Source organism: Athene noctua, chromosome 9 (genome assembly GCF_965140245.1).
Source record: "Athene noctua chromosome 9, bAthNoc1.hap1.1, whole genome shotgun sequence".
NCBI classification, from domain to species: domain Eukaryota; kingdom Metazoa; phylum Chordata; class Aves; order Strigiformes; family Strigidae; genus Athene; species Athene noctua.
In genome coordinates, this window is record NC_134045.1 from 4,712,357 (window position 1) to 4,724,935 (window position 12,579).

Sequence of the window (12,579 nt, forward strand, 5' to 3'; positions counted from 1 at the left end):
TGACATTCTCCTCCCACACAAAATGATATTAAAGTTGGGGCTTCCACGACGAGCCCTGCGAGGCTGGTAGCAGGACGGCCTCAGTTTCTCAAGCCCCCTGGGCATTGGTGGTTGTTCCCTCACTGCCATGGTTGTCCTCCCTGCAGAATGAGCCAGGCCCCTCTAACCTGCTCCTCTCCCACCCTCAATGCTGGAGGCCACCGAGCTCCCCCAGTACTTCCTTGCTCTGTGTGACTCCTGGGTTTTGTCAGGGGTCGTGGTGCCAAGGCTGGTGGGGAAGGCGACTGGGGCACTGGGAGTGAGCTGAGTTTACAGGTTGCTCCATGGCAGCCAAGGAAAGTTTATCTTACTGGGTCTCAAACAGCCATGTCTGTGACACAGCAGGAGCCAAGTGGTGCAAAAGGTGTGACACCACAGTGTGGCCAATGTGGCCTTGCAGCCCTGGTGTAGTGGCCAACTTTCTACCTCTCTTCCCACCCTGTTCCCAACACCACCTCTGCTAGCTATTTCAGTACCGGCTAAGGGCTTGTTGGGGCTTCCTCCTGCTCTAAAGCCACCAGTGCTGAGGTGACATTTTCCCTCTCCCTCTCTGCATGGCAATGTCTGCTGAAGACAGTGGGAACTGGCTTCTGTCAAGAAGGTCCTCCTGAATGACATCCCACTAGAGTAATGAGCATCAATAAAAAAGAAATAATAATAGGGGAAAAAAAAAAAAGAAATGGCATTTAAAAATGCCCTTTTTTCTCGGCTGAAGTGGGGAAGAAGCAGGAAAACGACCAGTGGACCCCCCAGAGGGTCCTGAGCTGCTGCCCTGTGGGGCTGCGACCCCTCACCACAAAATGGCGGGGCGCTGAGGGGCGCCGCGGCGTCCGCGCCTTGCCGAGCCAGGCTCCGATGCCGCACACTCATGTGCTTTCCCGGCAAAGCCGCTTCGCCGTCGGCCGGTTTCGTTTTCAGTTTCGGGAACGCCGCGGCGGGGCAGCCCTGAGCTGCAGCCGCTATAAGAGCGCGCCGGGACGGACCGCAGCCGGGTGAGTGCCGCGGGCGGGTCGCCCCGGGCGGGGAGAAGGAGATGGAGGCGGAGGCGGAGGCGTCGTGCTGGGGCACCCGATGAGGGTTTAGATTTGGAGGGGACTCGGGGTCTGGGTGCGCCCTTCCCCATGTTCAAGTCTAAGGTCGGAAGCATTGCTGGAGGTCACTTTTGTTCCCAAGCACAGGGCCCAAATCAGTATCTCGGCTTTTATAAGCCAGAGTTATATGTGGGATGGAGGCCATCAAGGACGACATCGGGGATTTTTAGGCACAGAACTGTTAGATTGGCCATAGAGGTGACTTGTGGAAAACAGACTCTACAACTGGTATAGAGTTACACAGCATGTATGCTTACTCGGGCGCCGGGGTGCAAGGGGATTTCTCCACAAAGCTTGCACACCCATCGCACATTTTACCAAAAACTTGCAGAGTGTGGATATCCATATTCACTGGATTACATAACACACCTATCCATATGCATGAGTGAGGCTGGGTTAGCTCTAGAGGTTGGTGTCAGCAGTTGATGTTCTCTTTGCACCGGCCCATTGCCTCCTGGGGGGCGGGCGTCTTTCGGGTCTGTTGGAGGAAGGCTCACAGTTCTCTTCACGTTGTACTTTCCCTCAGAGCATGCGCAGATCAGATTCTCTTAGCCAATTTCTTGAATAACAAGAGTGGTTCCCGCTGGTTTACCACATCTGTCTTTTCTAAAAGCACCAGTCTATTAATTTCTACTACCCATATATGGCTATCTATCCATAAACTTGCTAGAGCACATCTGCTTTCCAAGGACATGTCTCTTATTTTTGCCGTACATACTAATTCTTGGAAAGTTTCGACAGAAAACTGCTTTGTTTTGATGAACATAGTAGCCCTTGGTAAGCTTCCACAGAACAGTCAGGGCAAGCAAGATTATTAAGCAATATTCAGAAATCATTATAAGTTGCTATAAGTAAATAAGTTGCAAAGTAGGTGATCATTTCCTTGTATCAGAGGGGTTATGTTGGTAGTGCTGTGACAGCTTCTGGTCTGGTGGAAACACCAGTGGGGGCAGTGATGGGCCAGATCCAGGCAGGTAAGGCCGCAAAAGGGGGCAGAGCACGGCAGCAGGTGCTGTCCGAAGCCCCCCCAGAAGCCCCTCAGCACCTGCGGACCCCTCCATCCACCCCCAGGTCTCTCAGAGCTCCCCCCCATCCCTGGTGCCATGCTTGAGGCAAGACAACTAAAGTAAGCATTTCTATCCAGAGGTGGGGGTATTGCTGGACCTATTTGTGTTTTGGTTTGTTTTTTTTCTGATAAATTTTGAAACAGTGCTGTGTGCCATATTGCCTTGTCTGGAACTTGGCTTGCAGGCTGCATCTGGTTTTCCAATGTAGCTTCTCTGGCATCTGAAAAACTATTAATAATATGCTGTTAAATAATATGTTGGTGTTAACTGTTAATAATAACAGTGTAAACTGTTAATAAACAGTGTAAACTGTTAATAATATGTTGGTGAGATCTCAAGATCTCTGTGCACACAGTTCTATCTAGAAACCTGGGATTTTTCCTCAAGTCATTCACATCTACTATGTTCTCACTTAAACCTTGTCCCCATTCCAAAGGAAAGGCAGGGTGCTTTTTTCTCTTAGATATAATGGAAATGGTAAATAAGTGTTTTCCTGTGTGTTAGAATAATCAGATGTATGCATATCAATAAAAATATTCCCACTGTAAGAGCCTTAAACACAACAAAGTCAGAGTTTACTCCACAGTGTTTGCCCCCGAGTCCCATTTCTTTGGACCACTCCCTGAAAGCTTTACCTAACTTACCATCTAGCTATATATTTTACAATAGGAATAACACTCTTCTACTGTTCTGATGGGCTATTTTTGCTCATCTCACTGTTGGCACAGATGAATTGCAGTTGGGGCTTCCCGGCTGGTTTTACTTTCATTTTGCTCTCTTCATCAGGACACAAAAGGCACTGAAGGGCTGTGTGCCTCGGGAGAGTGGTGGGTTAGCAAGTGAAGAGATCAAGGCAGTGGACATTGTCCCTCAGCTACTTTGTTTTGTGACCCCCACTTTGTTTTCAGTGCCGCTGCTCTGTTACCGGGCTTTTGGTAAGTAGCACGTGCTCCTTGGAGCATGCAAGAGGTTGGTAGATTTGCAACAGGGAGCTTCACATTTCAGTTTTATTTTTCGTGGTTGGGAATGGCGTGAATGCCAAGTTGGGGAGGAGAGGCGAGGCTTACTTTTGCAATGTGTTTTAGTGCTGTTTATGCATTTGAAGGAGAAGGGCAAGGGTCAAAAACTTTCTGGCTCTTGGGAGGTTTTTGTGCTTCATTTTGAGCTGAGAGGCATTTTACTGTAGGTCACTGCCCATCGTTTCTTACGGTCTTATTTAGCAAAGCAGGAGTGGTGTAGGAGCCGTTCAGTATTGCCTAAGCTTTCATCTAACTTTTCAGTGTTGTTTTGTTCTTGAGTATGAGTCTTTCATTAATTCATATGAGTCTTGTCTTTGCCTGAATGGCTTTCAGTCTTCATTGGCATTAAGGTCTGATTTTTTATTTTTTTAATACAGTCTTATTAAGGAGGTAGTTCTTGGTCATCCTGGAAATAAAGTCAGGGCATTGCTGTCTATGGATTTCTAATTTTGGGCTGGAAAGATGTAAAGGGCAAGTCCCTACATGATCCCATGACTGATCAAGGCCTGAAAGCCCCTTGAGTTTCCCAGGCTACTGGGAAATGCAGTTTGTTTTGCAGGAAGCCCTGTTATTTTGCAGTTTGCTTAAATTTGAAATGTTTAAATGTTTTCTTTTATGCTTTTAAGGTAATTGAAACATTGTTTCCTTTTTAAAATGCATGTGTTACTATTTACATTCTTTATTTGTATAATATAACACAAATTTCATAATAAAATATTTTGAATGAAGACTTGCAGAGTCCTTTCCAATACGGTTCAGAGTTTCAGTTTTTGGCATCATGGAAATAGCCTGAGGAGAAAACTGATCCTGGTTAAGCCCAATTTTCTTATCATTTCACCAGGAACTTTTTTGTTGTTGTTGTTGTTAGAATAGTGAATGACAGACACTAGAGAATTTCTACAAACTGGGTGTTTTACCCACATTATGATGGATCCCAGAACTGCCTCACTTTTTATGTAATGCATCCTGAAAGCTTGATCTGGAATGGGAGCCTAGGTAAAGTCTTTCAGTGATACTGTATTATGACAGTATATGGTGATGCTGCATGATAACCAACTTTGACATGGTTTTGACCTAAAGAGTCGGAGATTAGTAAAAGAGTCCTTCCCATCCAGTCCTCTCCTGTAGCACTCAAGTCGGGTCACATCCCTTTGCTGCATTAATTGGCTTGGTCTGAAAACATCAAAGGCTGTTGGAAGAGGCAGTACAGAGAGGGCAGAGAGGGGTGCTGGGTTATGAGAGCAGGGGTATCCTCTTAAACATGAGCAGGACAAACCTCTTGAGCAATTTTACCTCCAGTGCTCCAGCCTGGTGCCTGCTTTTTGTTTTGTCTTCAGCTTTTGGGTGCGTGCCATGCCCAGCAGCGATGTGGGGAGGTGATGTTCTCTCCATGCAGTGTGCCTCAGGGAGTTGTGTGGCTCTGCTGTGAGGTCACTCCAGCATGAGCATCACTTTCTGATGAATTAGGAGTTGTCTCTGCTCAGATGGGAAGGTCTTGGCTGTTTCCAGCAGAGCGTCCTTCTGTCTTCCACTTCTGGTTTGAGTTCTTCCCTTGGCTCCATAGAAATCTCCCACTTTCCTTCTTGGCCACGGCAAAAAGTAGGCAAAAATAAAAAGCCTGAAGGCCTGTGGCTTATTTTTAGTGTAGATACCTGAATGGTCAGCGTGGGGGAGAGCATCTCTGGGGAGTGAGGGCTGAACGTGAGAGCAAATGGGCTCCTCAGCACAACTGCCCTGTCCCTCCACCCTGGTGGCAGTGGAGTAGCTGCTGCTGTTGGGTTGGGAACGCGCTTGCTCAGAAAACAGCAGTTCCTGGGGAACGGCACTGTGTGTACCAGCCTCCTCGGGATGAAACGACTCTGCCCAACAGGATGCTTCCACTCAACAGTGTCACTGGCTTTTTACTGAACTAGGTTGGTCACTGTCCTGTCCTCACCCCATGTAAACTTGGGTGTTACAGCAACTCTGGGGTTTTTCCCACACCATACACCATGCAGCAGTCTGGGACCTGGAAGAACTGTCCCCTCTAGATGCAAGACAGATAGTTGCTGGGGGCATGGAGCATGGAGGCTGCTTCCTGTGGTTTCTATTTCTCAGCCTTTTTGAAGACATGGTGATGGTCGTTGTAGGTGGAGCTGGCTTCCAATATCCATGTAGACAGCTGTCTGCTGGAGATAGCACAGTCCTGATGCTGCTGTAGCCTGGGCTGGGACCCTGCTGCAAAATATTTGGAGGCATGCAGGATGGTGATTTCTTTTCTTATCCCTTTCCCTGTGGTAGGAGTGCTTGGACACCAACCAGCGTCAGCTGCAATTCAGGGAGAAACTTCCTTTTGCCATCTCTGCTGAGAGGTGGAGGAGCTGGCACTGGCACTGGTGGCGTTTTCTGCCCCCTGTACCTGAAAGTCGTTTGCAAGAGCTGTGTAACCTCAGAGGATCAGCTTTTCTTTTTTTTTTTTTTTTTTTCTGCTGTGACTGACTGCCTGACGTGAGCAAGCTGCTGCTGCTTCTGCATCAGCTTCCATGGAGGGGCTAAGAGTAGCATGTTGACAGCGAAGACCAGCTCAAGTCAGGCAGCAACACCAGGAAAGCTGTGATTGCCTTGAAATGGTCCTGTAAAGCCTCTCTTCACTTGTATCTTAGGGTACAAGGCTCAGTCCTGCATTTTCATCACATCAGTAATGGATCGTCAAATGTCCAAACATTTTGGTCACTGCTGGTTTGAGTTGAGGTTGCCACCTAGAGATGAAAAGCTCTGCAGCTGACTCCAGGATTAAAGGCAGAGCTTCTAGATGTGTGACTCATGTAATCACCCATGCCCTTTTATATCTCCATCCTAGGCATCTGCACCGAGTGAGGCAACTGCATGTGGCATGCCCTGTGCATTGGGGTGTCCTTGTGGGCTGAAACGCTGCTGCTAGCAGATCAGTTCTTCGTCAGGGTATGGAACAAAAGCCACATTTCCACTTAGCAACTGAAAAGAGGCTGACCACACAACAATGCAGGTAGGGGACTGTTTGTTCTTGGCTTTACTGTGAGAAGGAACTGGAAGGTAACATTGTCACCAAAGGAGAAAGGAGTTGTTCATCCCAACAAAACGAGCAGCAAGAACAGCTGCCTAAGCACTTTGTGCAGCAAAATATCTTGCTCTTGGAGTCCCACACCTCTCCAGAGGTCCTGTGCACATGAAAGATGCCTGACATGTTATACTTGGCAGATAGCCGCTGCAGCGATACAGATGTCAACAGAGCTGCTCCCTGGCTGCTGCCCGAGAGGCTGACTCCTGTTGTTCACTCCTGTCCCTTGCAGTTCTGCTGTGTTAGGCACTGTACAGACAAACACTGTGGTGCTTGCACCTTGTCATGGCTGGGATGGGATTAGCCATATGACACTCTGAGAGTAGGGCAGATGAATCCTGGGTTAGATCAAGGGGTAGAAAAGCAGATCAAGTCATCAAGGGCTGTGCTGGCTGCTCAGCAGCAGGTCTGTGTGCATGAACATCTCTCACTCCTATGCTCATTGCTATCCTTTCTGGTTTCATTCCTCCAGCTCCCATTTCAGAGTGATGATCTAGACCTGGAAGCAGCCATAGCAAGTGCCCGCCCCCAGTTAGTGGAGTTTCTCAGTCACCGTCCTGGCTGGCTGCTCACGACCTCCCAGCGCTTCCTACCAGTGGTGGCCTTGAACAGCCTGGATGGCATCACTGACCACAAAGAAAAAGTCTCAGTGATCCTTGAGCTGCTGGAGAAGGCTGGCCCTGCCACCTGGAAACAGTTTGCACAGTACCTCTGCATGGAGTGCGACCTCCCCCTGGATCTGGAGATACTGCTCATGAGTTCTGCGGGAGAAGGTAATGGAGATAGGGCCAGCTTCCTCTGCCTGTCTCCAAACGCAGCCAGTGCCTTGGCCACCCGTAGCCAACAGACCAGTCTAGGCAGTGAGACCACCAGTGCCCCTGCTTGCATGGTCAGTGCCTCGTCGGCGAGAGGTGGCAATCCAATCTATGGTGTCCAGGCAGCTGCAATCCTTTTTAACCAATCCATTTGGTTTAAAAAAGTGATCTGAATTTACTTCTGCCTCACCCTGTCTGTCTTTCACCATAATCTCTGGAGTAAGATCAGACCCTCCAAAAATAGCTATTGCCAGGAAAGAGCAATAGTTCACATTTTCAGATGTGCTTTTTATCATTGTATGCCATGCTGGTGTTGGTGAGCACTGTCTTTGCTCTTTCAGTAAGAACTGGCCTGATTTGAGGATGGAGGATCTTGTGGGAATCTGCATGGTCATATCATCTGGATTCCTGAATTGGAAGTGTCTCCCAGGGCACAGTCACTTAGCCCAGAGATAAAATAGTGTTCTTGAGACACTAATTGAGTCTATTTGAAATGTGAGGAAAAGTGTATACTGTGCTTTAGTCATTCCAGACTGCTTTTTGTGAGAGTTGACAGCGTCACGATAGCTGTGGGAGAAAAAACACTGATGCAATAGTAGCTCAGGCATCTCTCAATAGCAATGATTTTTTTAATCGGAAAATTTAGCTTCAGTCCATTTTTCTTGGTGAGAAAGTTTATTTTGCCAGGTTTTCTCTTTCAGATTTCTTGATGGAAGGTTTTGAAACTGCTGAAATTTGCAGAGGTATTTTTTTCTTGGAAGTGCAACTTTTGGCTTAGAAATATAAGTTGAGGTAAAAAAAATGAGACATGAAAAGCCAAAACCAATAAAAATTGTGCACCCCCCTCTCCAGTAACGCTGAGGTGAAATTTTTTGATACATTGATTTGAAGAAAAAAAAAAAAAGACCACCTTTTTGTTCCATGGGTTTTCAATTGCTATTTTTTATTTTCCTGATCCAGAAAGGCAAGAAATACAGAAGTCTTAAAATACACACAGCACAAGAAAACCACTTCCTCGTATTTCTCATTAGCAACTGAAGCCAGTGGCTTTCAAGAAAATAATAGGACCTATAGATTGCAGTCAGTGTGCTGTGTGTTGTGGTCTATACATGCAGTGTGCACGTGCTCTCTATGAAAGCCTGTGGCACCAGCTAAGCTGCGCTTCTCCCTTACTGGGTTACTTTATCTGGTTATTAATTCTTTTCTGTTAATATTCTGCTTTGCAGGAAATCTTTACACAATGACTCCTTCTCAGCAGTACTGTCTTTCACATGCTGCTTGCAGTAACTTGTCGTTACTTGCATCACTTGGATGGATGCAGCCTTTGGTAACCAGCTGCAGCAGCAGTTACTTTTGCAGAGGTGAAATGGGGGAAAGATCCGACAAGTAACGGAGAGCAAGGACTGATGGGGACTTTCTATTGGGACTGAAGCTGAAACAGATTTCAGCCTTTTAATGCTGTGGCATACCATAAAAGAAGACGTGCTTGGGATGAGTAGTGGAGAAATAGTGGGATCGAGTCTTCCAGCATCAGAACTGTCTTACTTTGCTTTACATGGCACACAGGGCAAGAGTCAGTATATTTGAGCTGTTGAACAGATTTTGGGTGAGGCTGTGGCACAGCACATGTGCCCATTTAGAGCCTTGTTCTTCGTTGCTTCATGCTGCTGCTAGAGTTAGGAATAAATGAGTACTGCACTCCCAGCTGGGCAACACTGGAAATGACAGTGAGAGGAATTGATGTATGAAGGCTTCCCCTCTGATTTTGGAGAGCAGTGCTTTCAGGCATGAGTTTATCTGAACAGAAGAGTACTGATGGTATGTGGACTCCTGTTTGGCCTGAGCAGGATCTCCCTGTGAAGCTCTGTGAGTGTTGCCTGTGGGGCTGGCTGTGCTGAGTGGGGTTTTTGTGTCAGCTTAAGCGGCACAGTGAGTCAGAAGAGGCCCTTGACTGGGCTGTTGACTGACTACCAATGGAAACACCTCCTTTGCAGGCTTCCCTTTTTGGCTGCAGTGTAGTTTTAGATCAGCCAGTCACCCACGCTCTGAGTTTGTTTGTATCATAGAGAAAATTCATTTCACTCCTCCCTTGAAAGCAGAGGTTAACTGTATTTTAAAGCAATCTGAAAGGAAAAGATCAGATGGGAAGCCTGAAACCTGGCTGTGTTGCATGAGCCTTTATACTGAGTCTTGGTTTGTGCCACTGTGTGTGTTGCGAGCTGCATGCCCTTTGACTTGGGCCAGCAGCACCCCAGATTTCAAGAGCAGGATGCTTGCAGTAACTATTTCATTTCCAATCCAACTCCTTTAGGTAACTTAAGCCAGAAACAAGAAGTATGTGCAGGTGTGAGTGCCTGGTCGTCTGTGCTGAAAGGTAAGGCTGGAACAGACCCTGAGATGCTATGCTCTTGGAGTTTACCTTCTCTGCCTGTGGCCTGGGCAGGGCTAGAAATGTCCCTCATACTGGCCACAGTGCTGGCAAGGTGTGGGGAATCCCACTGCAACTTCAGGTTTCCTTTCTCTCCTCTTGGTGTTTTCCAGATGAACCTCCCCTCTTTAGTTTCCTCTCCTCAAATTTAAAAAAAGCCATGTTGGCCCTGTGAGCTCAGAGGGCAACTGAGTACCACACAGCCTCTCACTACACCCTTCCCCCTCAGTGCTGAGAAGTGGAAAATAAGCAAAGATGCCACTCACTCCCCACTCCCCTGTGCTGGGAAGGAGGGAAGCCAACAACCCAGGAACTTGAGATAAGGACAAGGAGGGATGACATCATCCTCTAAGGCACAGGCAAAAAACAGTCTCATTAGGGGAACTAAAAAATGAACATAAATAATATAGACACTAAAACACCACTTAACAGACAGAGTATTACCACATCTTCAAAACACCTTCCCCCATCCCTCCCTTCTTCCCAGGCTCAGCTTTTCTCCCGATATCTCTTATCTCGTCCCCTCCAATGGTGCAGGGGGCAGGGAATGGGGGGTGCGGTCTTCTGCTTCAGTCCAGCTGCTTCTTCCACCTTGGTGGCGAGGTCCTGGCACAGTCCCCCTCTCACAGGAGACAGCCCTCCACAAACCAACTCTGACAAGAGTCACTCTCATGGGTGTGTGGATCAACCCTGTGTGTTGCAGCCCTCCCAGCGCTGAACTGCGACAGCGGGGCCTTCTTCCCATGGGGTCCCAGCCTTCTTTGGCCGCAGTCACCTCAGTCAGTGTGGGACCCCCCACGGGCTGCAAATCAGTATCTGTTCCTCCTGTGACCTCGGTGGGTGGCAGTGGGGGGTGGCCCTGCCATCTCACCACGGGATACAGGGGAGTCTGCACTGACATCGCTGTTCACACAGATGTTCTCACAACTCCTCCTCAAAACTTCCACAGCTCCTCCCAGGCTCCCCTTCTTAAATTTGTTAAGGCAGATGCACAGCTAATTGGTCCATCCTTGGTTCAAAGGTGAGTCTGACTTGGAGCCAGGGGAGCTTCAAGAAGCTTCTCACAGGGGGCCACCACTGTAGCCCCCTCCCTGGCTACCAAAACCACCTGCCACTCACTCAAGATCAGGACACCCTGATTCTGCTGAGAAACTCACTCATTTTAGTTTTGCTACTCAGTGGAATCTCTCAACCACTCTACAAAATCCCTGCTTTTTGTGCTTTTACTGTGGTTGGCTCATTGTTAGGTGCAGAAAGTCGATACAACTTTTAAAGGAAGAGCAGAAAGACTTACTCAGGAGTTGATCCAGCAGAAACCATTGCAGAGTTGTCAATCAGAGCTTAAAAGAACAGATAGTAGTAGTTCTAGGGCTTTCTTCAGGGGTGAATTTGGGACTGAATGCAAATCATGAAATGAGGGATGTTGATCCCTCCTCTTCCCCTGTCACTTTGCAGCGTCATCCATCATCCAAATGTCTGTCAGAAGCCTTTGGTGCAATGTGAAAATACTGAAGGTATGTGCCATGTTCTGTGCTGCCTTCTCAGTCACCAGATACACAGTTGGCAGAAAATGAAACACCAGCACAGGTCCTCCCCATGTGAAGAGTCTCACAGCAGAAAGAGCATGATTCTGGCATCCGTCTTGGTGAGAGGATTAATGGTGGAGGTAGCAGCAAAAGGAATCCAGATTATCACAGAAAGCTGCCATCAGTTTGCTAAGTCCTTCTGCACTGTGTGCTGGGGGAAAACGAAGCAGCAGTAAATGAAGCCTTGTGTTCTGCAGGCTGCAGCATAGAGGGGTCACTGAGCCGGGACCCTGGCAGTGCATAGAACAAAGTACAGCCCTTGTGTCCTTATGTCCTGTTGAGGTGCTTGATGCTGGTGACAGGGAGTGGGTTGGTGCTGGATTGCCTGTTGGTGAAAAATAGATGATTTGAAGGAAAAGCTGCTCTTCCTAGTTTTCCTGTTGTGTGAATCTGGGGACTTGGCTAAGGCTCACACTCACAGCAACAGGAACTTCTTGCAGAGCTGACTCTGGTTTTTGTTGAGATTTTCCAGTTTCCTCGGTACCTTATAACCTGTGTGTTTGCACCTGCTGTTTGCATTCCCTGCTCCTGGCCAGAGGCAGAGGCTTGGCTCTGCCCTCCCTGAGCAGTGAGCACTCCCTGCCTTGCCAATCTCTGCCAGTGTTACCCATTTCATATCGTAGCTACCAGCCTACCCTTTGCAGTTCCAGCTGTTCATATGGTCACAGAGATGCTTCTGCATCTGCTTTTCACTCAGAGACTGCTTCTGAGTCACAGCACTGCAAACCTTTCTGTTCTGCAGACAGGCTGCTGCTGCTAGCTGCTGTGCTGCCCTAGTGAGGAGGTGGTCAATCTTGCCAGTTGCTCGCGAGGAAAGTTTCTGTGAATAAGAGATATGTCTAGTCATTGATATTTCCTGCTCCTGCTTTCTTTCAGGTCCATCAGAAGGGTTTATCCTACTTTGGGTGTACTTAAATCCTGAGGAGGAATGGAGAATGATTGAAAGAAATGGGGCTTGTAAGCTTTGCTACGGTGTGTAGCTGGGATATGTGGAACTGCTATTTGCTTTTTCTCTGTTCTGATCTGTCAAGCTTCTTTCATAGGCTCAGAACTACTCCCTCCGTGCCCTATGTAACTTTGCAGTGCTTGTGGTGGGAGTCTTTGATTAGGATGCCTGTGGCCCTTAATGCTCTCTCTACTTCTGTATGCTCTTCAAACCCAGAATTGCACATACTTCTTTTTTTTTTTTTTTGCATTCCAGCGGCTGTACTGCCAGTAGGGTCATTTCCTAGGATGCTTTTTGATGGGCTGTTACAGTTTTTTGCTAAGATTTTGGCACTGCTTAGCACTGTGCTTCTAAGCAAATGAGGGGATTGAGCATCATTTGCTAAACTAACACATTTCTTGCGAACCATGCCTTTTAAAATTCATATTGTTTCCTGCAAAGATTTTCAAAGTCAGGCTTCTACCAGCAGCTTGTACCTCCCTGTTTCTGATGTCCCAGCTGCTGTTGGCTGA

General features: G+C 47.6%; 1 protein-coding gene across 1 annotated transcript in view; it reads left to right on the plus strand.

The window, feature by feature from the left end:
* The first annotated feature begins 6,116 nt into the window (after positions 1-6,116).
* Positions 6,117-12,579, plus strand: part of NLRC5 (NLR family CARD domain containing 5) — a 47,140-nt gene continuing 40,677 nt past the window's right edge. Inside the window, exons 1-3 of the mRNA XM_074913479.1 lie at positions 6,117-6,220; positions 6,765-7,065; positions 9,419-9,481. Of these exons, the coding sequence (XP_074769580.1) occupies positions 6,215-6,220; positions 6,765-7,065; positions 9,419-9,481 (370 nt within the window). The 5' untranslated portion in view covers positions 6,117-6,214. The remainder of the gene's footprint in view (positions 6,221-6,764; positions 7,066-9,418; positions 9,482-12,579) is intronic.